This window comes from Bos taurus, chromosome 10 (assembly GCF_002263795.3).
Source record: "Bos taurus isolate L1 Dominette 01449 registration number 42190680 breed Hereford chromosome 10, ARS-UCD2.0, whole genome shotgun sequence".
Lineage (NCBI taxonomy): Eukaryota > Metazoa > Chordata > Mammalia > Artiodactyla > Bovidae > Bos > Bos taurus.
Genome location: NC_037337.1, coordinates 80,972,311 through 80,998,140, shown reverse-complemented (window position 1 = coordinate 80,998,140; position 25,830 = coordinate 80,972,311). Strand labels below are relative to the sequence as shown.

General features: G+C 42.1%; 1 protein-coding gene across 3 annotated transcripts in view; it reads right to left on the bottom strand.

Annotated features, from left to right (window-relative positions):
• The window catches only part of EXD2 (exonuclease 3'-5' domain containing 2), a 67,052-nt gene extending 41,469 nt beyond the window's left edge, over positions 1-25,583 (bottom strand). Inside the window, exons 1-3 of one of the 3 annotated variants that reach the window (XM_059890905.1) lie at positions 24,963-25,583; positions 16,319-16,406; positions 2,878-3,278 (exon numbers count right to left, since the gene is read on the bottom strand). In XM_059890905.1, coding sequence (XP_059746888.1) covers positions 2,878-3,231 — 354 coding nt within the window. In that variant the 5' untranslated portion in view covers positions 3,232-3,278; positions 16,319-16,406; positions 24,963-25,583. The remainder of the gene's footprint in view (positions 1-2,877; positions 3,279-16,318; positions 16,407-24,962) is intronic. The other 2 variants (XM_024998099.2, XM_002690983.6) reach the window with 2 other exon arrangements.
• Positions 25,584-25,830: the final 247 nt, after the last annotated feature.

Below are 25,830 nucleotides of genomic sequence, written 5' to 3'. Positions count from 1 at the left end.
ACAACACTTAGTCTCTCTTAGATTATTAGTGAATCTTCAGAATCAGCAATTCAAAAAGAAGATATTAAAAGTGTCTACAAAAAATCTGAGTACGTATAAAGAATCAACATTTAGACAGACAGTTACTTTCAACAGCAACAATGGAAGCCAGAAGACAGTGGAAAGCGACCTTGAAACTGATAAGCTGCTAAACGAGAATTTTGTATCCAGTGAAAATATCTTCAAAGATCAAAAGCAAAATAAGGACACTTTCAGAACAATGGGGTTCCCTGATGGCACAGACAGTCAAGAATCTGCCTGCAATGCAAGAGACCCAGGTTCAATCCCTGGGTCTGGAAGATCCTTCGGAGAAGGGAATGGCAACCCACTCCAGTATTCTTGCCTGGAGAATCCCAAATTCAGAGGAGCCTGGGCGGGCTACAGTCTATGGGGTCGCAAAGAGTCAGATACGAATGAGCAACTAACCCTTTCACTTTCACAGAATAATAATAATTAATTTACTATCAATGAGCCCTCAAAAAGTGAACTTCTAAACAACAGCCTTAAAGAGGATGATGCCGGAAAGTTCTGAGATACAAGGAAAGATGAGCAAAGAAAAAGGTAAACACTTTGGTAAATCTAAACAAATACTGACTGTATAAAACAAGGACAAAAATAATAACTAAGCAAATACACAAAAGCAAACGAAAGAGAAAGGGAATCGGAGATGGAAGAATGGAAAGGAGGATGGATGAAGGTTTTTCTGTGGCAGCAATCAGGGAAATGCAATCACACCCGAAGGGAGGAGTGGCATCAGCAGAAGTTCAATACACTGAAAGCTAAAACAAAGGGGGTTTTGGATTATTTGCCACTTTAACTCACTCTGCTGTAGTAAACATATCACTATTAAATCAATAGCTGTTACTAACTATTCACTTCATCCTACCCTATTGTTTCTGCAGTTACACTTCATTTGGTTGGAATAATCAAGGTGTTTGACAAATGAGAATTTTCCTAATCTACTAAAGCTCAATGTTTACTAATGCTTTCTTCTATTGTTGCTGGTGTAAACATTTCTAAAATAACATAGAAATATGTTAATATTTCTAAAATGACATAATTCTTATACACAATCAACTAAAAATTCCCAATCCTTTCCTGATGGCCCAAGGTCACTGGTATAAACTACTACTCAACTATTGCTGATATAAAGAAATCCCCTCAGTAGCTCTGTAAGGCCTTGTGTGAATACTAAACTTTTCCCACAGCATCAGGTGTTCTCTTCTTGGTCATCACTGTATTGGCGTCTTTAGTTCCTCCTACCACCTGTGATCTGATTTGGTGGCAGCTATTCTGCTTGGGGCCTCCTTTGATTACATTTCCTGGCTCCTAACTGTACTCCAGATATCCAGAACACAGAGATAACAGAATCTTGGCAAGGTAGTATGCTGAATTAATAAGAGATGTGGAAAATTCTTAAGAGATAGGAATAACAGACCTCCTGACCTGCCTCCTGAGAAATCTGTATGCAGGTCAGGAAGCAACAGTTAGAACTGGACATGGAACAACAGACTGGTTCCAAATAGGAAAAGGAGTATGTCAAGGCTGTATATTATCACCTGATTATTTAACTTACATGCAGAGTACATCATGAGAAATGCTGGACTGGATGAAGCACAAGCTGGAATCAAGATTGCTGGGAGGAATATCAATAACCTCAAATATGATGATGACACCACCCTTATAGTAGAAAGGGAAGAAGAACTAAAGAGCCTCTTGATGAAAGTGAAAGAGGAGAGTGAAAAAGTTGGCTTAAAGCTCAACATTCAGAAAACTAAGATCATGGCATCCAGTCCTATCACTTCAAGGCAAATAGATGGGAAACAGTGGAAACAGTGACAGATTTTATTTTGGGGGGCTCCAAAATCACCACAGATGGTGACTGCAGGCATGAAATTAAAAGATGCTTACTCCTTGGAAGAAAAGTTATGACCAACCTAGACAGCATATTAAAAAAGCAGAGACATTACTTTGCCAACAAAGGTCCATCTAGTCAAGGCTATGGTTTTTCCAGTCGGAGAAGGCAATGGCACCCCACTCCAGTACTTTTGCCTGGAAAATCCCATGGATGGAGGAGCCCGGTAGGCTGCAGTCCATGGGGTCGCTAAGAGTCAGACACGACTGAGCGACTTCGCTTTCACTTTTCACTTTCATGCACTGGAGAAGGAAATGGCAAACCACTCCAGTGTTCTTGCCTGGAGAATCCCAGGGACGGGGGAGCCTGGTGACTGCCATCTATGGGGTCACACAGAGTCGGACACAACTGAAGTGACTTAGTATAGCACAGCATAGCATAGCATGGTTTTTCCAGTAGTCATGTATGGATGTGAGAGTTGGACTATAAAGAAAGCTGAGTGGCGAAGAATTGATGCTTTTGAACTGTGATGTTGGAGAAGACTCTTGCGAGTCCCTTGGACTGCAAGGATATCTAACCAGTCCATCCTAAAGGAAATCAGTCCTGAATATTCATTGGAAGGACTGATGCTAAAGCTGAAACTCCAACACTTTGGCCACCTGATGTGAAGAGCTGACTCATTTGAAAAGACCCTGATGCTGGGAAAGATTGAAGGCGGGAGGAGAAGGGGACGACAGAGGATGAGATGATTGGATGGCATCACCAACTCAATAAACATGAGTTTGAGTAAACTCCGGGAGTTGGTGATGGACTGGGAGGTCTGGCGTTTTGTAGTCCGTGGGGTTGCAAAGAGTCGGACATGACTAAGCAACTGAACTGAACTAAGAACAAGCTAATTCTCCTTTAATCTTATCCTCTATTTGACTACTCAAGACCTCTGGAAAAGTGGAAAATACTTGTTTCAGTTTTGCTTTTTAACTTACCCACTCACAGTCAATTCCAAGCACTGGAAAATCTTCTATCTCACTCCTAAGTGAGGGCTCAATTTGATCCCACTCCGCCTCCTGAGACACAGTCATCACCTTTGCTCCGAGGATCCTCTCTTCCCATGAGGCTCTGGGGGCAATGGAGTGCGGCTGGTCCTCTCCTGGAGCGGGCAGCTCTCTCCCGCCTGGCACTTGCTGCTGCTGCTGCTGCTGCTGCTGCTGCGACAGCCGCCGCCGGGTCACCGGGCTCGATTTACTCCTCCGGCGCTGGAAGCCCTTCCACAGGACAAACCCTCCGACAGCCACACCAAGAAGGGTGGTCACTGTCAAGGCCACTAAGTGTTTAGACATCTTCAACTTTCCTGCTGTTTAGGAAAGCATATCACTAACCCCGCAATCTGAAAAACAAATGGCAACACTATATTTACAAACAGAATTTGAAGCTACACGGAAACAAGTACCCCCTCCACCCCGCAAAAAAAAAAAAGGTTCCATTCACAATCCACGTAACCACAAACTTAAACAATCGCCACAAATTTCTATGTGAAACAGTGCTATTTTAATTTTCCCCCCTTTTGGTATGTCCTGTACTCTACTTCTGGGCTTCCCAGATGGCTCAGCAGCAAAGAATCTGTCTGTCATTGCAGGAAAATGCAGGAGAACAGGGTTCGATCCCTGGGTAGGGAAGATAAGCAGGAGAAGCAAACAGCAACCCACTCTAGTATTCTTACCCGGAGAATCCCACGGACAGAGGAGCCTGGAGGGCTACAGTCCACAGCGTCACAGAGAGTCGGACAGGACTGAGCGATTGAGCACACACGCAGGTGCTCTACCTGTATCTCCATCCTCATCCAAGGAAAAAAACCCTGCCCTCTATCAGTTGCCCAGGGCTCTCTTAATCCTACAAAATCAAAATAGAAAAAATCTAGACTCTTACTTCCGCTTGCTGATGTAATGTGAGTAAATTTTAGTTAATGGGTCTTCCTTGGGTTGTTTGTGCTTAAACCCTCAATTTCTAACAGTTGAACAGAAACATCTGCTTTGCAATTTGAAAAATCTAATCACCAGCAAGTTGGTGGGGAGACTTTTACTTTTCTAGAAGGTGTGAGCTGTAGGGGATGGAACACACAGGCCTGAGTAAATGTGGACTTTCTGTTGTTTCAGAAGTTCTCAGTAGTTCTCCCATAGAAAACACATTCAATTACTGAGGATAAACTAGGGCAATGCAAAAGAGAAGACAGGCTAGAATGAAAAAGAGCAGAACTTAGAGAGCCAAGAGGGGGCTGCAATTTGAAATGTTCACAAGGTCAAAACAGGGTAACATAAATAAGTGAAGCAAGCCAAGTGCAAGAGAAAATTGACACAGATGTCCTATTAAATATGTAGGCACTGTCTTCCTTTCTATCACAAAATAGTTTCTTCTACATTTTTCATATGTGAAATAAAATTCATTATTTTAGGGCAAGACAAGAAAACCAAAAAATTTTTTCTGTCCTTTGGCCTCCTCTCTCTTCCCACTGTGCATCATGTATCTGCACTATGCATTAACCTAAACTTGCCCATCGGCAGAAATACCTGCTCAGTCATAAAGAGCAATATTCTCCTAGCATCAATAAGACAACTCCTCAGAGATAACATTCCTTCTTGATCTCACAAGGGATCACATGGCACTTAGATCTTGGTAATATAAATGGGCAATAATACAACATCTGATGTACAGCCCTAGGTCCCAAAAATCTTTTATAACTGTGCCTTGACTTCTCAGTGATGGAACAATTCTCAGCTTTCTGAGATGTTCTTCCCAGGTTACAATCCTCCAATTTGGCTCAAATAAAACCTTTCATTTCTTCCTTGGATTAACTGATTAACTTTTTTACCAATACTTACAATATGGTTTTTGACCACCTATCTTTTGCTTTCCTATTTTTGATAGAAAACATAGGTATATACTACTATTTCTGTACTATTTTTAAAACAACAGTAAAAGTGGAACAATAGGGAACGGCTATCCACTCCAGTATTCCTGTCTGGAGAATTCCAAGAACAGAGCCTGGCAGGCTACAGTCCATGGGGTCGAAAAGAGTAGGACACGGCTGAGCGACGAAGACTTTCCCTTTCACAAGGGTAACAATAAATGCCAAGTGGCCTTTGGACTCCATAATGGAGGGAAAACGTGGGAGAGCAATCATCGAGCACCAGCTGCTGTGCTCTTCCTCACCTATTTGCGAAGTAGACCCAGTATATTCAGATTATCTTGATGACTTAAGAGAAGTTAGATACCTGAATTTTATGTGAAATGTCACCGTTTTCAAGTGTCAGCAACAAATTTAGTTTCTGACACCCTGCCAGCAAAATAAAAAAAGTCTGAGGTTTCAATAAATTTTAAAAATAATTTAAAACTTAAACTATTTTGGGTTCTGGGGCTATCCATCTGTAGTCTCTGACCTAAAATCTACACTGTTCAAAGACACAGCAATTTGCTAGACCCCACCTATACTTTTCAAATAGCCATGTATAAATGTGAGAGTTGGACCATAAAGAAGGCTGCTGTGCTTAGTCACTCAGTCATGTCTGACTCTTTGCAAACCCATGTACTAAAGCCCATGAGGCTCCACTATCCATGGGGATTCTCCAAGACAAGAATACTGGAGTGGGTTGCCCTGCCCTCCTCCAGGGGATCTTCCCAACCCAGGGATCGAACTCAGGTCTCCCACACTGCAGGCGGATTCTTTACCTTCTGAGCCACCAAAGTAGCCCAAAGAAGGCTGGGCACCAAAGAATTGATGTTTTCAAATTGTGGTGCTGGAGAAGCTTCTTGAGAGTCCCTTGGACAGCAAGGAGATCAAACCAGTCAATCCCAAAGGAAATCAACCCTGAATTGGAAGGATTGATGCTGAAGCTGAAGCTTCAGTTCTTTGGCCACCTGATGCAAAGAGCCGCAAACTCTAGGGGATAGTGAAGGACAGGGAAGCCTGGCGTGCTGCAGCCCATGGGGTCGCAGAGTCGAAGAGGACTTAGCAAATGAACAACAATACTGCTCTGTGACTCTTGGTTTCCATTCAACGTGTACTTGATTTTGTTTCAGCCACACCACATGGCTTTTGGGATCTCAGTTCAAGACCAGAGATTGAACCCGGGCCACCAAAGAAAGCCCAGGATCCTAACCAAAAAGCCACCAAGGAACTCCCAATGTGTACTGTTTTTATCAATTTTTATAAGTTTCAACAACAAATTTTTTTAAATACTTTAATATTTACAACAACTGATCATTATGCCTACAGAGACATTCAGCACTGGAGAGAAAATGGAATCACAACAGTTATTACAGTACTAATGAAAACAATAAAATGGCTATGCTTCTCTTAAAATACATTTTTGCAGAAAAATAACAATAACCTCAGATATGCAGATGACACCACCCTTATGGCAGAAAGTGAAGAGGAACTAAAAAGCCTCTTGATGAAAGTGAAAGTGGAGAGTGAAAAAGTTGGCTTAAAGCTCAACATTCAGAAAACGAAGATCACGGCATCTGGTCCCATCACTTCATGGGAAATAGATGGGGAAACAGTGTCAGACTTTATTTCTCTGGGCTCCAAAATCACTGCAGATGGTAACTGCAGCCATGAGATTAAAAGACGCTTACTCCTTGGAAGGAAAGTTATGACCAACCTAGATAGCATATTCAAAAGCAGAGACATTACTTTGCCAACAAAGGTCTGTCTAGTCAAGGCTATGGTTTTTCCTGTGGTCATGTACGGATGTGAGAGTTGGACTGTGAAGAAGGCTGAGCACCGAAGAACTGATGCTTTTGAACTGTGATGTTGGAGAATATTCTTGAGAGTCCCTTGGACTGCAAGGAGATCCAACCAGTCCATTCTGAAGGAGATCAGCCCTGGGATTTCTTTGGAAGGAATGATGCTAAAGCTGAAACTCCAGTACTTTGGCCACCTCATGCGAAGAGTTGACTCATTGGAAAAGACTCTGATGCTGGGAGGGATTGGGGGCAGGAGGAGAAGGGGATGACAGAGGATGAGATGGCTGGATGGCATCACTGACTCGATGGACTTGAGTCTGAATGAACTCCAGGAGTTGGTGATGGACAGGGAGGCCTGGCGTGCTGCAATTCATGGGGTCGCAAAGAGTCAGACACGACTGAGCGACTGATCTGATCTGATCTGATCTAGTTCATTAGAGCCTGTGGCCCTACCCAATAGCTTGTAGGCACCAACGTTGGGATGCCTCAGGCCAAACAACTAACTGGGTGGTGACACAGCCAGGCTACCTAAAGACTTCCTGAGCCCACAGCCCCCTCCAGACACTAAGAGGCAACTAAGAATTTGCATATGTGCATGCGTGCTCGTCCAAGGTAAGGAGCAGCGGCTGCGCCTTGCTGGAGCAGCCGTGAAGAGATACCCCACGTCCAAGGTAAGAGAAACCCAAGTAAGACGGTTAGGTGTTGCAAGAGGGCATCAGAGGGCAGACACACTGAAACCATCAGAGATCAGATCAGATCAGATCAGTCGCTCAGTTGTGTCCGACTCTTTGCGACCCCATGAATCGCAGCACGCCAGGCTTCCCTGTCCACCACCAACTCCCAGAGTTCACCGAGACTCACGTCCATCAAGTCAGTGATGCCATCCAGCCATCTCATCCTCTGTCGTCCCCTTCTCCTTCCTGCCCCCAATCCCTCCCAGCATCGGAGTCTTTTCCATACTCACTGAAACCATACTCACAGGAAAGTAGTCAATCTAATCACACTAGGACCACAGCCTTGTCTAACTCAATGAAACTAAGCCATGCCCATGGGGCAACCCAAGATGGGCGGGTCATGGTGGAGAGATCTGACAGAATGTGGTCCACTGGAGAAAGGAATGGCAAACCACTTCAGTATTCTTGCCTTGAGAACCCCACGAACAGTATGAAAAGGCAAAATGATAGGATACTGAAAGAGGAACTCCCCAGGTCAGTAGGTGCCCAATATGCTACTAGAGATCAGTGGAGAAATAACTCCAGAAAGAATGAAGGGATGGAGCCAAAGCAAAAACAATACCCAGCTGTGGGTGTGACTGGTGATAGAAGCAAGGTCCGATGCTGTAAAGAGCAACATTGCATAGGAACCTGGAATGTCAGGTCCATGAATCAAGGCAAATTGCAAGTGGTCAAACAAGAGATGGCAAGAGTGAATGTCAACATTCTAGGAATCAGCGAACTGAAATGGACTGGAATGGGTGAATTTAACTCAGATGACTCTTATATCTACTACTGCGGGCAGGAATCCCTCAGAAGAAATGGAGTAGCCATCATGGTCAACAAAAGAGTCCGAAATGCAGTACTTGGATGCAATCTCAAAAACGACAGAATGATCTCTGTTCGTTTCCAAGGCAAACCATTCAATATCACAGTAATCCAAGCCTATGCCCCAAACAGTTAACGCTGAAGAAGCTGAAGTTGAATGGTTCTATGAAGACCTACAAGACCTTTTAGAATTAACACCCCAAAAAGATGTCCTTTTCATTATAGGGGACTGGAATGCAAAAGTAGGAAGTCAAGAAACACCTGGAGTAACAGGCAAATTTGGCCTTGGAATACGGAATGAAGCAGGGCAAAGACTAATAGAGTTTTGCCAAGAAAATGCACTAGTCATAGCAAACACCCTCTTCCAACAACACAAGAGAAGACTCTACACATGGACATCACCAGATGGTCAACACAGAAATCAGTTTGATTATATTCTTTGCAGCCAAAGATGGAGACGCTCTATACAGTCAACAAAAACAAGACCAGGAGCTGACTGTGGCTCAGATCATGAACTCCTTATTGCCAAATTCAGACTGAAATTGAAGAAAGTAGGGAAAACCACTAGACCATTCAGGTATGACCTAAATCAAATCCCTTATGATTATACAGTGGAAGTGAGAAATAGATTTAAGGGCCTAGATCTGATAGATAGAGTGCCTGATGAACTATGGAATGAGGTTCGTGACATTGTACAGGAGACAGGGATCAAGACCATCCCCATGGAAAAGAAATGCAAAAAAGCAAAACGGCTCTCTGGGGAGGCCTTACAAATAGCTGTGAAAAGAAGAGAAGTGAACAGCAAAGGAGAAAAGGAAAGATATAAGCATCTGAATGCAGAGTTCCAAAGAATAGCAAGAAGAGATAAGAAAGCTTTCCTCAGCGATCAATGCAAAGAAATAGAGGAAATAGAGGAAAATGGGAAAGACTAGAGATCTCTTCAAGAGAATCAGAGATACCAAGGGAACATTTCATGCAAAGATGGGCTCGATAAAGGACACAAATGGTATGGACCTAAGAGAAGCAGAAGATATTAAGAAGAGATGGCAAAATACACAGAAGAACTGTACAAAAAAGATCTTCACCTCCCAGATAATCACGATGGTGTGACCACTGATCTAGAGCCAGACATCCTGGAATGTGAAGTCAAGTGGGCCTTAGAAAGCATCACTACTTGGAGAAGGAAATGGCAACCCACTCCAGTATTCTTGCCTAGAGAATCCTGTGGACAGAGGAGCCTGGTGGGCTGCTGTCCATAGGGTCACATAGAGTCGGACACAACAGAAGCAACTTAGCATGCGTGCCTTGGAGAAGGAAATGGCAACCCATTCCAGTATTCTTGCCTGGAGAATCCCAGGGACAGAGGAGCCTGGTGGGCTGCCGTCTATGGGGTCGCACAGAGTCAGACACAACTGAAGCGGCTTAGCTGTAGCACCAGCAATGCCACAAAGTGAAAATATAGGTCACTAACTACAAACCACCAAACGGTTCCATTTCCACTTAAACCAAGGTCATACACTTTATGTCTGAACTTTTTTTATTTTTTGTTTCATTCGTATCTTGGTAGTCTTCCCTGCTTTCCAATAAAGTTTTTCTATGAGGGCTATTAAAAAAAAAAGAAAGAAAGAAAGCATCACTACGAACAAAGCTAGTGGAGGTGATAGAATTCCAGTTGAGCTATTTCAAATCCTGAAAGATGATGCTGTGAAAGTGCTGCACTCAATATACCAGCAAATTTGGAAAACTCAGCAGTGGACACAGGACTGGAAAAGGTCAGTTTTCATTCCAATCCCAAAGAAAGGCAATGCCAAAGAATGCTCAAACTACAGCACAATTGCACTCATCTCACATGCTAGTAAAGTAATGCTCAAAATTCTCCAAGCCAGGCTTCAGCAGTACGTGAACTGTGAACTTCCTGATGTTCAAGCTGGTTTTAGAAAAGGCAGAGGGACCAGAGATCAAATTGCTAACATCCGCCAGATCATGGAAAAGGCAAGAGAGTTCCAGAAAAACACCTATTTCTTCTTTATTGACTATGCCAAAGCCTTTGACTCTGTGGATCACAATCAACTGTGGAAAATTGTGAAAGAGATGGGAATACCAGACCACCTGACCTGCCTCTTGAGAAATCTGTATGCAGGTCAGGAAGCAATAGTTAGAACTGTACATGGAACAACAGACTGGTTCCAAATAGGAAAAGAAGTACGTCAAGGCTGTATATTGTCACCCTGCTTATTTAACTTATATGCAGAGTACATCATGAGAAACGCTGGACTGGAAGAAGCACAAGCTGGAATCAAGATTGCCGGGAGAAATATCAACAACCTCAGATATGATGATGACACCACCCTTATGGCAGAAAGTGAAGAGGAACTAAAAAGCCTCTTGATGAAAGTGAAAGTGGAGAGTGAAAAAGTTGGCTTAAAGCTCAACATTCAGAAAACAAAGATCATGGCATCCGGTCCCATCACTTCATGGGAAATAGATGGGGAAACAGTGGAAACAGTGTCAGACTTTATTTTTCTGGGTTCCAAAATCACTGCAGATGGTGACTGCAGCCATGAAATTAAAAGACGCTTACTCCTTGAAAGGAAAGTTATGACCAACCTAGATAGCATATTCAAAAGCAGAGACATTACTTTGCCAACAAAGATTCGCCTAGTCAAGGCTATGGTTTTTCCTGTGGTCATGTATGGGTGTGAGAGTTGGACTGTGAAGAAGGCTGAGCACTGAAGAATTGATGCTTTTGAACTGTGATGTTGGAGAAGATTCTTGAGAGTCCCTTGGACTGTAAGGAGATCCAACCAGTCCATTCTGAAGGAGATCAGCCCTGGGATTTCTTTGGAAGGAATGATGCTAAAGCTGAAACTCCAGTACTTTGGCCACCTCATGCGAAGAGTTGACTCATTGGAAAAGACTCTGATGCTGGGAAGGATTGGGAGCAGGAGGAGAAAGGGACGACAGTGGATGAGATGGCTGGATGGCATGATTGACTCGATGGACGTGAGTCTGAGTGAACTCCAGGAATTGGTGATGGACAAGGAGGCCTGGCGTGCTGCGATTCATGGTGTCGCAAAGAGTCAGACACTACTGAGTGATTGAACTGAACTGAACTGAACTGAATACGTGCTCAGTTGCTTCAGTCATGTCTGATACTGTGTGACTCTATGGACTGTAGCTCACCAGGCTCCTCTGTCCATGGGATTCTCCATGCAAGAATACTGGAATGGGTTGCCATGCCTTCCTCCAGGGTATCTTCCCACCCCAGGAATCGAACCTGCATCTCTTAAGTCTCCTGCACTGTCAGGCAAGTTCTTTACCACCTATGCCACTTGGGAAGCACAAGAGTTTGCATGCCCCAACTAAAGATCAAGCATGCCACAACGAGGAAGACTGAAGATCCCATGTGCCACAACTAAGATCTGGCACAGCCAAGTAAATAAAAATATTTAAAAATTAATTTAAAAAATATCTTTAAAAAACTTCATTCCCTGAAAGAGTGGGGGTGGGGTGGGGTGCTTCCCTGGTGGTCCAGTGGTTAAGAGTCTGCTTACCAATGCAGGAGACATGGGTTCAATCCTTGCTCCAGGAAGATTCTACATGCTGCAGGGCAACTAAGCTGGTGTGCCACAACTACTGAGCCTGCGCGCCTAGAGCCCACGGTCTGCAACAAGAGAAGCCACTGGAATGAGAAGCCCAGGCAGCACATTGAAGAGTAGCCCCTGCTCACCACAATCAGAGAAAGCCTCAGCAACGAAGACCCAGGACAGCCAAAAATAAATAAATCTGAAAAAAAAAAAAGAACTACCCTATGACCCAGCAATTCCACTCCTGAGTGTATACTCCCAAAAAACTGAAACACTAATTTGAAAAGATACATGTATCCCAATGTTCAGTGAAGCAGTATGTACAATAGCCAAGACATGGAAGCAACCCAAATGTCCATCACCAGATGAATGGATAAAGAAGATGGGGTATATATACACAATGGAGTATTATTTGGCCATAAGAAAGAATAAAATAATGCCACTTGCAACAACATGGATGCACCTGGAGATTACCATACTAAGTGAAGTCAGACAGAGAAAGACAAATACCATATGATATCACTTAAATGTGAAATCTAAAAAAATGAAACAAATGAACTTATGGGCAAAACAGAAACACACCCACAGAGAAAACAAACGTGATTACCAAAGAGGAAGGAGGAGTAGGGATAAAACAGGAGTTTTGGATTAATATACATACATTACTATACATAAAATAGATAACTAATAAGGATCTACTGTATAGCATAGTACATAAAATATACTCAATATTTTCTAATAATCTATAAGGGAAAAGCCATATATACCTGAATACAAGTGTAAAACTTTTGAAAACTGTAAAATACTATAGAATATAAAGATTCTTTCATTCAATTTAAGGAAAGAGAATATGAACAGAGTTCCCCCTAAGAGGACAACCCCTCAAATCTGCACTCTGGACTGAAAACAGGGGCTGAGTTCATGTTATACTTACAAAAGGAAACTCTTAGCCAAGAAACTAAAACCAAAGATGAGTTCTGTTAGAAAAGGACAGAGCTGATCATAAAACTGTTTCCACCATGCAAGAAACATTCAGGACTGGCACGGAAGATCAGTCCCTACAAGAGTGTTCACAAATTAAAGAAAACAACACAAAACCCCAAACCCTAAAACCAATAAAAATCGCTCACAGAACCAGAAAACAAACAAACAAAAAAAAACCACAATCATATCTGAGATGTGAAAGAGACTTCAAAGTAACAATCAGGGAAATTCAGGAAAATAAAATCTAAAGCATGAACAGGAGACAACAAAAAGTAGAATTTCTAGATATGAAAAACATTTGTTAAAATTTTTTTAAAAACTCAATACTCAACAAACAGTGGATCAGAGAGCGAGAGAGGAAGAGTTACTGAACTGAAGATAAATCTGAGGAAGTCACTCAGAATGCATCACAAAGATAAAGAGATTAAGAAATATAAGAACAGACACAAAGGATGGATTCAGAAACTCAATATCCACAAAAGGAAGATTTGGAAGATGAAGGAGGTCAGATTTGGTACAGTTCTCTGAGTCCAAGTTGGATAAATTAAATATATCCACAAAAAGACTTGTATAAGCATATTCATAACAGCTTTATTCATAACAGCCCCAAACTGGAAACAGCCCAAGTGGTACATCCATACAATACAATGTTAATCAAGAATAAAAAGGAACTTATTACTAATACATGCAACCTGGATGAATCTCAAATAACCTTAGGCTGAGTGAAAGAAGACAGATATAAAAGAGATACTATATAGTTCTATTTATATATAAAGAACATCTATTTATATATATATTTAGAACAGCTAAAACTAATCTATGGTAGAAAAAAAATCTGAACAATAGTTGCCTCGGAGAGGTGGGTGCAGAGAAGAGACATTTAAGCCGTGCACTGCATGACAAAAAGGAGCCAGTTACGCCCAATTCCAGGGAAAAGCATTTCAGATAGGAAGGAAACTTCTGAAATTGTAGTAAAGTTCCGTATGTTGATGGAGCTGTGGGTTACACAAGTGTATGCAATTTTTTAAACTTAGGGATATTTCTGATTTTTCTCCTGTTGGCTTGACTTATGAATTAATGACTGCTGGTTCATTCACTGTCTATCTTTCCCACCAGAATGTAAACCCCATGAAAATAGGGACCTCAAATGCTTCTTCACCTTAACTGGCTTCTTAATTTATATATAACTATCTCCAGCAATTAGCACAGAGCGGATAACAATAAACAGTTACTAGATGAATAAAACAATTCAAGGTATTATATGCTAACATTTTATGATAGATATTTCTAATTCAATTATCAGACTACAAAACTGTTTATTCACATGAAACTAAGAAAAATGTCTTCCCTTATTGAGCTATGATACTATAAACAAGCAGTATGGTTCAACACTGGGCTAGGAGTGAGAAAAATCAAATCTTGGGTTATAAATGGAATGTCTGTGTCCCTCTGAAATTCATGAGGAAATCTCAAACTCCGGGGCCTCTGGAAGGTAATTAGGATCAGATGAGATCATGAGGGTAGAGCCCTAGTGAATAGAATTGAAAGTGAAAGTGAAGTTGCTCAGTTGTGTCCAGCTCTTTGTAACTCCATGGACTGTAGCCTACCAGGCTCCTCTGTCCATGGGGTTTTCCAGGCAGTAGTACTGGAGTGGATTGCCATTTCCTTCTCCAGGGGATCTTCCCAACCCAGGGATCGAACCCGGGTCTCCTGCATTGTAGACAGACACTTTACAGTCTGAGCCACCAGTGAATAGGATTAGTGCCAGGAAAAAGAGACCTTGTTTCTCTCTGATCTCTGCCACTATGGATACAATAAGAAGTTGTTAGCAGCCTGTAGCCCAGAAGACCCAACCATGCTGGCAATCTGATCTTGGACTTCCAGACTCCAAAACTGTTAGAACTGGTGTCTCTAAGCCACCCAGTCTGTGGTATTCTATAAATACAGACTAAGATACCTCGCTAAGGACTGGGCTCTGGGATCCAAAGCTTTCAATGCTTTACCATCTTCAGTGACAAAGGATCTGCCATTCTTTTTTAAAAAACTGTATTAAAAATTATATAAAATAATAGCATAAAATAACTGTTATCACGTCCAACTCTTTTCCAACTCCAATTGGAAAGACTTTTTTTTTTTAAGGACTGATTTTTTATTTTATTTTATTTTATGATATTATACATGTTTTAATGCCATTCTCCCAAATCATCCCCCCCTCCCTCTCCCACAGAGTCCAAAAGACTGTTCTATACATCTGTGTCTCTTTTGCTGTCTCGCATACAGGGTTGTCGTTACCATCTTTCTAAATTCCATGTATATGCATTAGTATACTGTATTGGTGTTTTTCTTTCTGGCTTACTTCACTCTGTATAATAGGCTCCAGTTTCATCCACCTCATTAGAACTGATTCAAATGTATTCTTTTTAATGGCTGAGTAATACTCCATTGTGTATATGTACCACAGCTTTCGTATCCATTCATCTGCTGATGGACATCTAGGTTGCTTCCATGTCCTGGCTATTATAAACAGTGCTGCGATGAACACTGGGGTACACGTGTCTCTTTCAATTCTGGAGAAGCATGTTTTTTTAAGTGGTGCTTTTTAGAGATGGGCTTCCCTGGTGGCTCAGACTGTAAAAAAAAAATATCTGCCTGCAAAGCAGACTTGGGTTCAATCTCTGAGTTGGGAAGATCCTCTGGAGAAGGGCATGGCAACCCACGCCAGTATTCTTGCCTGGAGAATTCCATGGACAGAGGAGACTGTCAGGCTACAGAGCACAGCATCGCAAAGAGTTGGACATGATTGAGTGACTAACACTTCATTTTCACTTTTAGAGATAGGCAAAGTAAGTTTCCCACTTTTTCCCACTTAACACTTAAGACTTATGATTATATTCCTGAAAGAAATCTCATTTTAATGAATTAAGCAATAAGTTAAAATGTTCAGAGAGCAGCAGAAGGTCAAGGATAAAGACATAAGCCCCAGAGTCAACACCCTGGGCCTCTGCCACTTGCTATACTGTTGTTGTTGTTTTACTCCGTTGTGCTGTCTCTTTCGTGACCCCATGGACTGCCAGACTCCTCTGTACAAGGGATTTTTCAGGCAAGAATACTGGAGTAGGTTGCCGTTTCCTTCTCCAGGGGATCTTTCTGACCCAGGGATTAAACCCTCGCCTCCTGCATTAGCAGGCAGATTCTTTACCACTGAGCCACCATGGAAGCCCTGGTGGCTATATAAACTTGGGCAATTCACTGAACTGCTAAGTCTCAGTTGCCTTATCAGTAAAATGAGAAGGATAGTACCTACCATGTCGGATTATTGTAAGGCTTAAGTAAGATGACGAAATAGCTTGACTTAGCATATTGGCTAGCACTTTAGAGTTCAATAAATGTTCAATATGACTACTACTGGGTTCTAAAACCACAGCAGTCTTATTAAAGGGAAACAAAGAACTAGAGTTAAAATCTAAAAGCCAAATTCAGCTCTCACACAGTTCAAGATTTCTTTCCTTCGTAATCCTGACAGATCATGACCTGATCTCTACCTGAATACTTCCAGAAACAGAGTTCATTACCTTAAGAGGCAGTTTTTGTTGAAACGTTCTTGCATTCTGTAAAAGTTCCCTACATGGAAATTTTTCTCTTTGATGTTCAGTCTGGCCTCTGAAATGACAAAAGTGTTTACTCTTTCCTAAGAGCTTGTGAAATATGTGAAAACAGCTCTTACGACTTCCCTTGGTACATTCTACTTAATCCAATCAGTCTTCCTGGGACCTAGTTTACAGACCACTCGCCATTATGGCTAGATCCTTCTGAATGGCTCCAAGCTTGCCAATGTATCTCTTAAAATGTGGCACCCAGGTCTGTATTCAATACTTGAGACATGGTCTAATTGGTGTAGTCTACATTGGTACTATTACTTCCCAGGCTCAGGGCCCTATATTTTATTTACGCTGGATGAAATGATAGGTGTTTGAACAGCAGAATCGCACTGATGATTCATACAGAGTTTGTGGTAAGTAAAGTTCACTGAAATCACACTGAATTCCCCATTTTCTATGCTTGTATACTTCGCACTCAATCCAAAATTTTACGTTTCTTTCTTCTAAATTTCTTCTTGTATGTTTCAACCAAACATTTTATCCTTTGAGATTAATCTGGATTTAAAAATATATATATTTGTTCATTTATTTATTGCACAAGGGCTTTCTCTAGTTGATGAGAGCAAGGGGAGAGTGGGGGCTACTCTCTTCCTGTGGAGCACAGGCTCTAGGGCATGGGCGCTTCAGCAGTTGTGGCCCACTGGCTTAGCTGCCCAAGAGGGATCCTCCTGGAGCAGGGATCAAACCCGTGTCCCCGGCATTGGTAGGGGGATTCTTAACCACTTATCCACCAGGGAAGCCCCTCAATTTGCATCTTGATTGTGCCTTCCCCCCCAACTTACAAGTTTTTGTATAGAAAAGCGAATTTTTGTTTTCTGTGAAAATAACATCTTCTAACATGTGTTTTTATTAATTCATTTTTCAAATTTATTTTTGTATTTCACACTACCTTCATGGCTAATAATGCTAAAATCAGGTTATGTTAAAGCAGAATACTTAAAAAAAAAAACAAAAAACAGAGCATTATTGATTTGCTTCCATTGAGAAGGGCTCCCTCAGACCTGGAATTCCCAAGCAGCCAGGTTCCCACTTATTATTTACCATCATGTGGCCTGTGAAAAAGAAAATCCTAATAGGGAAACTGAAGGAGCAAGTAGGGTACCTCCATATGAAGGAACTCTTGGCAACATTCAAAACAGTTCTTAATTCATTTTTATATGGACAAATTTTGTGGGGTATTTTTCCCCCCAGTCAAGGGATTCATTCAGTAAACACGTACACAGCCCTTTCAATAAACCAAACACTGTGCTGGACTCTGAGTAAAAAGAGTTAAAAGGCCAATCTGCTTTCAAAAATGCAGGATTCAGAAAAGGAGAAGTGGGTACACTGAACAATTTGCAATATAGTGAGGTAACACAAACCACAGAAGCACACACGAGCACACGAGTACAGGATGGCCAAGAAGAGGAGTGGGAATTATTAAGAGAAACACTTGCTGAGAGGGGTGAGCTCTGAGACTGGTACTGGTGTTAACAAACAAGCAAACCAGGGCCTTCCCCGGGGGTCCAGTGGTTAAGAATACACCTTCCAGTCCCTGGTCGTGGGACTCAGACCCCACATGCCTCAGGGCAACTAAGCCCTCACACCCGACTAGAGAAGTCTGCATGCTGCAACGAAGACCCAGCACAGCCAACAATAATAAATAAATATATTTTAAAATTAAAAAAAAATTTTAATGAGCAAGCATTCTCTAGGTGCACCAGGCAGAAAGAAGGGCACTCCAGGCAGAGGGAACAACAGCACGTGCAAAGATAAGAAAGGCACGAAGCGTCATGGCACAAGCGGAAAAGTTCAAGCAAACTTAACATGCACCATAAGCGCAAAATTCTGAATTCCAAAGACTGACTCTTAAAAAAAAATAAAAACTATCTTATTGATAATTTCCATATTGTTTTTTTTTAATACTCATTTTTGGCTGTGCTGGGTCTAAGCTGCTGCACAGGCTTTTCTCTAACTGTGTTGAGCAGGGGCGACTCTTCAATGCGGTGCGAGGGTTTCTCATCTCGGTGGCTTCCCTTGTTGCGGAGTACGGGCTCCAGGGCACTCGAGCTTCAGTAGCTGCAGCTCCCGGGTTCTAGAGAACAGGCTCCAAAGTTGTGGCACACGGGCCTGGCTGCTCCGCAGCATGTGGGATCTTCCCGGACCAGGGATCAAGCCCGTGTCTCCTGCACTGGCAGGTGGATTCTTCACCACTGAGCCACCAGGGAAGCCCTTCCATATCGACTTTTAAGGTGACCTTTTATTTCATTGTAGTAAAACATACACAAAATTTACATTTTAACATTTTTAAGAGTATCATTCAGTGGCATAACTGCATCCACAAGGTTACGCAATCATCACCACTATCCATTTCTTTCTTTTTTTTTAATTTTTATTTATTTGGCTGCATCATGTCTTGGTTGTGGCAAACAGGCTTAGCGGCCCAGCAGCTTGTGGGATCTTAGTTCCCCAACCAGGGATAAAACCTGTGCCCCCTGCATTGGCAGGCAGGTGCCCAACCACTGAGCCACCAGCGAAGTCCCATCCCTATTGATTTCTAGAACTACTTCATCATCCCAAACAAACTCTGTACCATTCAACAGTAACTTCCCATTCCTCCCTCCCCAACTCTCAGTAACCTCTATTATACTTCCTATCTCAAGTAATTCCATACTGATTTTTTATATCTCACGTTGAAATGATAGTTTGGATCTACTGGGTTAAACAATACCTGTTAAAATTAAGTTCACCTGTTTCTTTTTATACTCTTACTGTGGCTAGTAGAAAGCTTTAAATTATGTATGGGGCTCACATAATATTTCAACTGGACAGCACTGTGCTAGAGCATAATGTGTAAGTAAGGAGACAGAGAGGAATGATGCTAGAGGGAGGAGATACAGGTCAAGTCATGAGAAGCCCTATATTACCTGGTAAGATAAGACCTTACAGGTAACGGAGAGCGAGTAAGAGACTTAGAATCAAAGTGACAGGTCTAGGCTCATATTTCAAAGAACACTGTGGTCACTGTGCATGCGCTAGACTGGATGAGGGCAACGCTAGAGGCAGGCAGACCCATTAGATTAAGACTCACAATAGCAGAGCCAAGATGAGAAGAAGATTCAAATCAGGGCAGAAGAAGGCAGAATGCAAAAGAACACTAGTTCCTATCAGAACACTGGCGTCGGAGTAACCTGGATTAGTAAACAAGTCACAACTTTTACAACTTAGAATTTTGAAAGTGTGATGAATAGAAAACTAATAGCTTCCCAAACCCATTATAAAAATATGAAGGAAAATCTCATTCATAATAGAAATATACACTATTTTAAAACTACAAACCACATGTTTTTAAACAAATATACACACAAAAACATTAAGTATAAACTCAACAAGAAATATGTAAGATCAACTGAACTGATCTGAACTGAATACGAAGAAACAAAGAAAACCTTACTAAAGGTATAGAAGACTGGAAGAGCAGGGATATAACAGGTGTCACTTACAGAGCACGTTATCAAGTGCCAGGCTCTTTACACACATATGCCTATATATTTATGAATACATTACTCATTTAATCCTTTTTAACAATCCTCTACAGAAGGTACTATAATTACTGCATTTTTCTTTAATAAAGGAGAGCAGATACAGAAATACTCCAAATGTACTCTAGAGCCCACACGCCACAACTAGAGAAGCCTGCATGTTGTAATGAAGACCCAACGCAGCCAAAACAAAAAAATAATTAATGCTGAAAAAAGAAATACTCAGAATAATGTAAATTAAATGCAAACTTAATTGAAAAAAAATTTTTTAATGAATTGATGATCAAGAAAGTGAAAAAAAGCCACAGGATGGGAGAAAATATATTTGCATCATCTATCTCATGAGGGCGTGTATCTAGAACATATAAAAAACTATTACACTTCAATAAAAAAAGAACAACCAATTTAAAACAGGCAAAGATATGAATAGACACTTCTTCAAAGAACATACACAAATGGCCAATAAACACGTGAAAAGATGCTCAACATCATTAGCTATTAAGGAAATGCAAATCAAAACCACAATGAGATACCACTTCACACCCACTAGGATGGCTTTAATTAAAAAGACAGCTAATAAGTGCTGGCAATAATGCGGAGAAATTAGAATCCTCATATACTGTTGATGTTGACATAAAAAGGTACAGCTGTTTGGAAAATAATCTGGCAGTTGCTCAAATGATTAAACACAGAGTTGCCACATGAGCCGGCACCTCCACTTCTAGGTATATATCCAAGAGGAATGAAAACACGTGTCCACACAACAGTTCATAGCAGCATTATTCATAATAGCCAAAAGTGGAAACATGTCCAGCAGCTGATGCACAGATAAATAAAATGGGGTATATCCATAATGTTATGTGATTCCCCCAAAAGATATGTTAATGTCCTAACTCCCATTACCTATAAACATGACTTTATTTGGAAATGGCCTCTGCATACCTAATTAAGTTAAAACAGGGTCCTGCTGGAGTGGAGTGGGCCTTTAATTCAATAACTGGTGTCCTTATATGAAGGCGAGAAAAGACTGAGACAGACTTTCACAAAGAGAATTACAACGTGAAGACAGACACTCTGGGATGAAGGCCAGGTGAAGACAGAGGCAGAAGTTGGAGTTATGCAGCTGCAAGCTAAGGCATGCCAAACAATGCCAAGGACTGCTGGCAAAGTCAGAAGCTAGAAAAGAGGCAGGAAAGGATTCCCCCGTAGAGACCCGAGAGAACGCACTCCTGCTGGCAACTTGATTTTGGACTTTATAGCCTCCAAGGCTGTGAGAGAATATATCTGTTATTTTAAGCCATCCAGTTTTCGTTACTTCGATACTGTAGCCCTAGGAAACAAATACACCACAGAATGGAATCTTATTCAGAGATAAAAAGGAATGAATACTGACACATGTTGCAACATGGATGAACCTTGAGAACATTATACCAAGTGAAAGAAGCCAATCACAAAATCGTACAAAAATTGTACAATTCCATTTATACAAAATGCTTAGATCTATAAAGGCAGAAAGATTAGTGACTGTCTAGGGTGTTCTTTTTCACTTTCATGCATTGGAGAAGGAAATGGCAACCCACTCCAGTGTTCTTGCCTGGAGAATCCCAGGGACGGGGGAGCCTGATGGGCTGCCGTCTATGAGGTCGCACAGAGTCGGACACGAGTGAAGCGACTGAGCAGCAGCAGCAGCAGGGTGTTCTTTGGAAGGAATGATGCTAAAGCTGAAACTCCAGTACTTTGGCCACCTCATGCAAAGAGTTGACTCATTGGAAAAGACTCTGATGCTGGGAGGGATTGGGGGCAGGAGGAGAAGGGGACGACAGAGGATGAGATGGCTGGATGGCATCACTGACTCGATGGACGTGAGTCTGGGTGAACTCCGGGAGTTGGTGATGGACAGGGAGGCCTGGCGTGCTGTGATTCATGGGGTCGCAAAGCGTCGGACACGACTGAGCGACTGAACTGAACTGAACTGAGGGCTAGGGCTAGCAGCTTCCCTGATGGCTCAGATGGTAAAGAATCTGCCAGCAATGCAGAAGACCTGGGTTTGATCCCTGGGTCAGGAAGATCCCCTGGAAGAGGAAATGGCAACCCACTCCAGTATTGTCTGGAGAATCCCATGGACAGAGGAGCCTGGTAGGCTATGGTCCATAGGGGCTACAAAGAGTCGGACACGACAGAAGCGACTTAGCATGCACAGGGCTAGGATATTGGGGAATGGGTATTGATAATAGGTATGGGCTTCTTTGGGCTTTCCAGTTGGGTCAGTGGTAAAGAGTCCACCTGCGATGCAGGAGCCGCAGAAGACGCAGATTCAATCCCTGGTTGGAAAGATCCCTCAAGAAGGGAATGGCAACCCACTCTAGTATTCTTGCCAGGATAATCCCATGGACAGAGGAGCCTGGCAAGCTAGAGTCCTTTCAAAGAATCGGACATGACTGAAGCAACTGTCTTTGGGGGATGATAATGATGTCCAAAAATTAGGCTGTAGGGACTTCCCTGGTGGTCTAGTAGCTAACACTCTGCACTCTCAATGCAGGGGCCAGGGTTTGATCCCTGGTTGGGGAACTAGATCCCACATGCTGCAACTAAGCCTGGCACAACCAAATAAATAAACTTTTAAAAATAAAACAGAATTAGGTTATAGCAACGGCTGCTTAACTGGAAATATACTAAAAAATCACTGAATTGTGTACTTTAAAGAACAAATTATGTGAATTACATTTCAATAAGACCATCTTATTTTTAAATGCAATTATTTTTTTATTAATTTTTATTGGAGTACAGGTGCTTTACAATGTGTTAGTTTCTTCTTGTAGAGCAAAGTGTATCAGTCATATGTATACATATGCCCACTCTCTTAGATTTCCTTTCCATTTTGTTGCAGTCACCAAGTCGTGTCTGACTCTTTTGGGACCCCATGAACTGTAGCCCGCCAGGCTCCACTGTCCATGGGATTTCCCAGGCAAGAATACTGGAGTGGGTAGTCATTTCCTTCTCCAGGGGATCTTCCCAATCCAGGAATCAAACCCATGTCTCCTGCATTGGCAAGCAGATTCTTTACCACTGAGCCACCAGGGAAGGCCCCCCCACCGCTTCCCATTTAGGTCACCACAGTAAACTCACTTAAAAAAAGAAAAAAACTACTTGACAAGCTGATTCTAAAATTAATCTGGGCAAGAAACTGTAAGACTACCCCCAAAACACTGATTAAATAATGAGTACATAAGCTGATAAAGTATGACTTCCAATAAAATAACAATAAAAATAATCATGAGGGACTACTTACCCTACTAGATACCCAAGTATAATACATACTTAATGTAGAATGCTATGGTATTGGCCCAGCAAAATAGAAGATTCGGACATAGGACAGAAGAGCGTACAGAAAAGACACCGTGTGGGTGAGACATTAGTACGTGATAAATGTGGTATTTTAGATTAATGGGGCACGGATGGACTGATATTCAGAGTGACACTGCTTGGAAAACAAGAAAAAGGCACACACCATTCTCTCTCTCTCTGACACACACACAAAGGAATTAGAGAAAACCTCTAACATGTAACAATTTACAGGAGAAAACAGTGGTAAGAGAAAGCGCGGCCCCAGGGTAGCACAGGGTTTTTCAGCCTCAGCACTACTGACATTTTAGGCCAGAAAAATTCTTTGCTTAAGGGCTTTCCTGGGCACTGTGGGGTATTTAGCAGCATCCCTGGCTTCTACCCACTGGATGAGAACCAAAATACATCTCGTGACATTGCCAAGTGGCTCCCAGAAAGCAAAACAGCTCCCATTTGAGAGCCACTGGGATTAGGAATGAAAGCCCACTAAATACACAAAGTGAAAGACTGATACATTTAAACACAGACTTTGATTGATTGATTCTACAAAGATGCCACATGGTTAAGAGATAAGAAACAACTTCAAAATGTTGGGAATAAATATTTCAAATGTATATGAATGATAAAAGATTAATATATAAAGCATTACCATATATAACCAGACAACCCAAAAGAAATGAGGCATTTCTCAAAAGAGGAAGGAATACAAATAGCCAACGATCATGAAAAGATGCTCAATCTCACCAATAACCAGGGAAAAAGAAATTAAAACACCAAATTAGAGTCATTTCCCACCCATCAGATTGGCAAAAGCAAAAAAGGCTGATACCATTAAATGTTTAAAAGAGCTGGGAAAGCAGAGATTATTATACACTGCTGGTGGGCAGTTTGGCATAAAATATCCACACCCTCCCACCCAGCAATTCCACCTGCAGGTTTCTATCTTTGAGAAATGCTCACTCAAGCTCACAGACGCTGTGGGAGGATGTTCTCTGCCACACTGTGCCTAAGACGGAAAAACTAAGCAACCTATGGAATTATCTCACATATTATGGGACTGTAACATGTTCTGGAATTTACAGAGCAAGTAGACCAAATATGGCAGATGTCTACTTATTAACAAAGAAAAAGTTCCAAGACCCATTTTTAAGCACAGGAAGTTTAGTTGTTGAAGAGGTACAATATGCCACATTGGTAAAAGTTTAACCCAAAATTTTACACATGTATCTGTACAAACACGTGTCAATAAATGTAAACCAAAAAAAAAAAAAAAAAAGAAAAAACATGCCAAACTGATAACAGTTTTTACCTAGGGACAAAAGATTAAAAAAGAAAAGATGGAGATGGAAAGAGGTCAAAGAGGATCTATTTTGTGTAAATGACATGGGCTACATGACATGGGCTACAGCTAAAACAAATATAAAAGAATAAATACATTTTTTAAAAGCAAACTCAACTTGACCAAAATTCATAATTCCTTCCCTTCTCTTAAATAACCCCTTTTCTCTCGAACTTCGCAACTTTGATATTACAAAACCTTTCACTGCAGTTGCACGGTGTAAATATTTTAGTGTTTTCAAGAAATGAGTGTCTAAGGGAGTTTATGTTCGTTAATATATCAAAAGCTTATAAAAGTTTAGGTTTCGTTTATATTTTAACAAGCATGTATCAATTCTGTAATAAATCAACATTACGGTTCTAGTCCTGATCTATATTCCAGGGTTTCGAAAAGAAAAAGAGGTGCCTCCCAACAAGGTCCATAGCAGCGGGTGTGGTCTGGGAAGAAAGAGGTGGTAACAATGGGGGCGGGCGTAGGTCCCCACGAATCGAGGGCACGAAACTCATCTGTGGACGCGTGCAACACGCAGCCCCTAAGGAGCTGCCAGATGTTGCGAGCGGTGCTTCCTTTGTAGCTAACTGGGTCAAGAAGCCAGGAAGGTTTGGTAGGTACTCCTTAAAGAGAGCAGACGCGGGTCCGAGGAGGCGGCCCCGGAAGGCCACCGGGAGCCAGCGATCGAGGTGACAGCCCCCGCGGCGCACCTAGGTGCTGAACTGCCCCCGCCACCGGCGAGGAAGGCGGGGAGAGGGGCAGGGCCAAGTCGCTCGGGGACAACGAGGTCCCCGCAATCATTCGCCCCCGCGCACGGTGACCTCGCCAGCATCTTGAGCCCTCTCCTCAGTCCGCACGGAAAACCGCCTCCACCATTCGCACAGACCCGGAGAAAAGCTTCGCCGGCCGCCGAGCCTCACTTACCTGCGGCCCTGGACCCGACCCGAACACCTGCGGCACCCCACGCTGAATATCTGGAACCTCTGTGACCACCTGCGCGCACCCACCCGAATCCTCTAGGACGGAAACCACTTCCGGTTCCGTGACGTAACCCGAGCAGGGGTGTACAAGTGGGCGACGCCATCTTGTACGGAAGTAGCTGCGGTCGCTAGTGCCTTACCAGTTTCTACAGTGCTGAACAAAAGCTTTGTTAAAATCGGAAAGTCTTAACATCTTTTCGGATAAGTGGTGCCCTTTTTTTTTTTTTTCTTTTCCTGGGTGATATTTTTGTT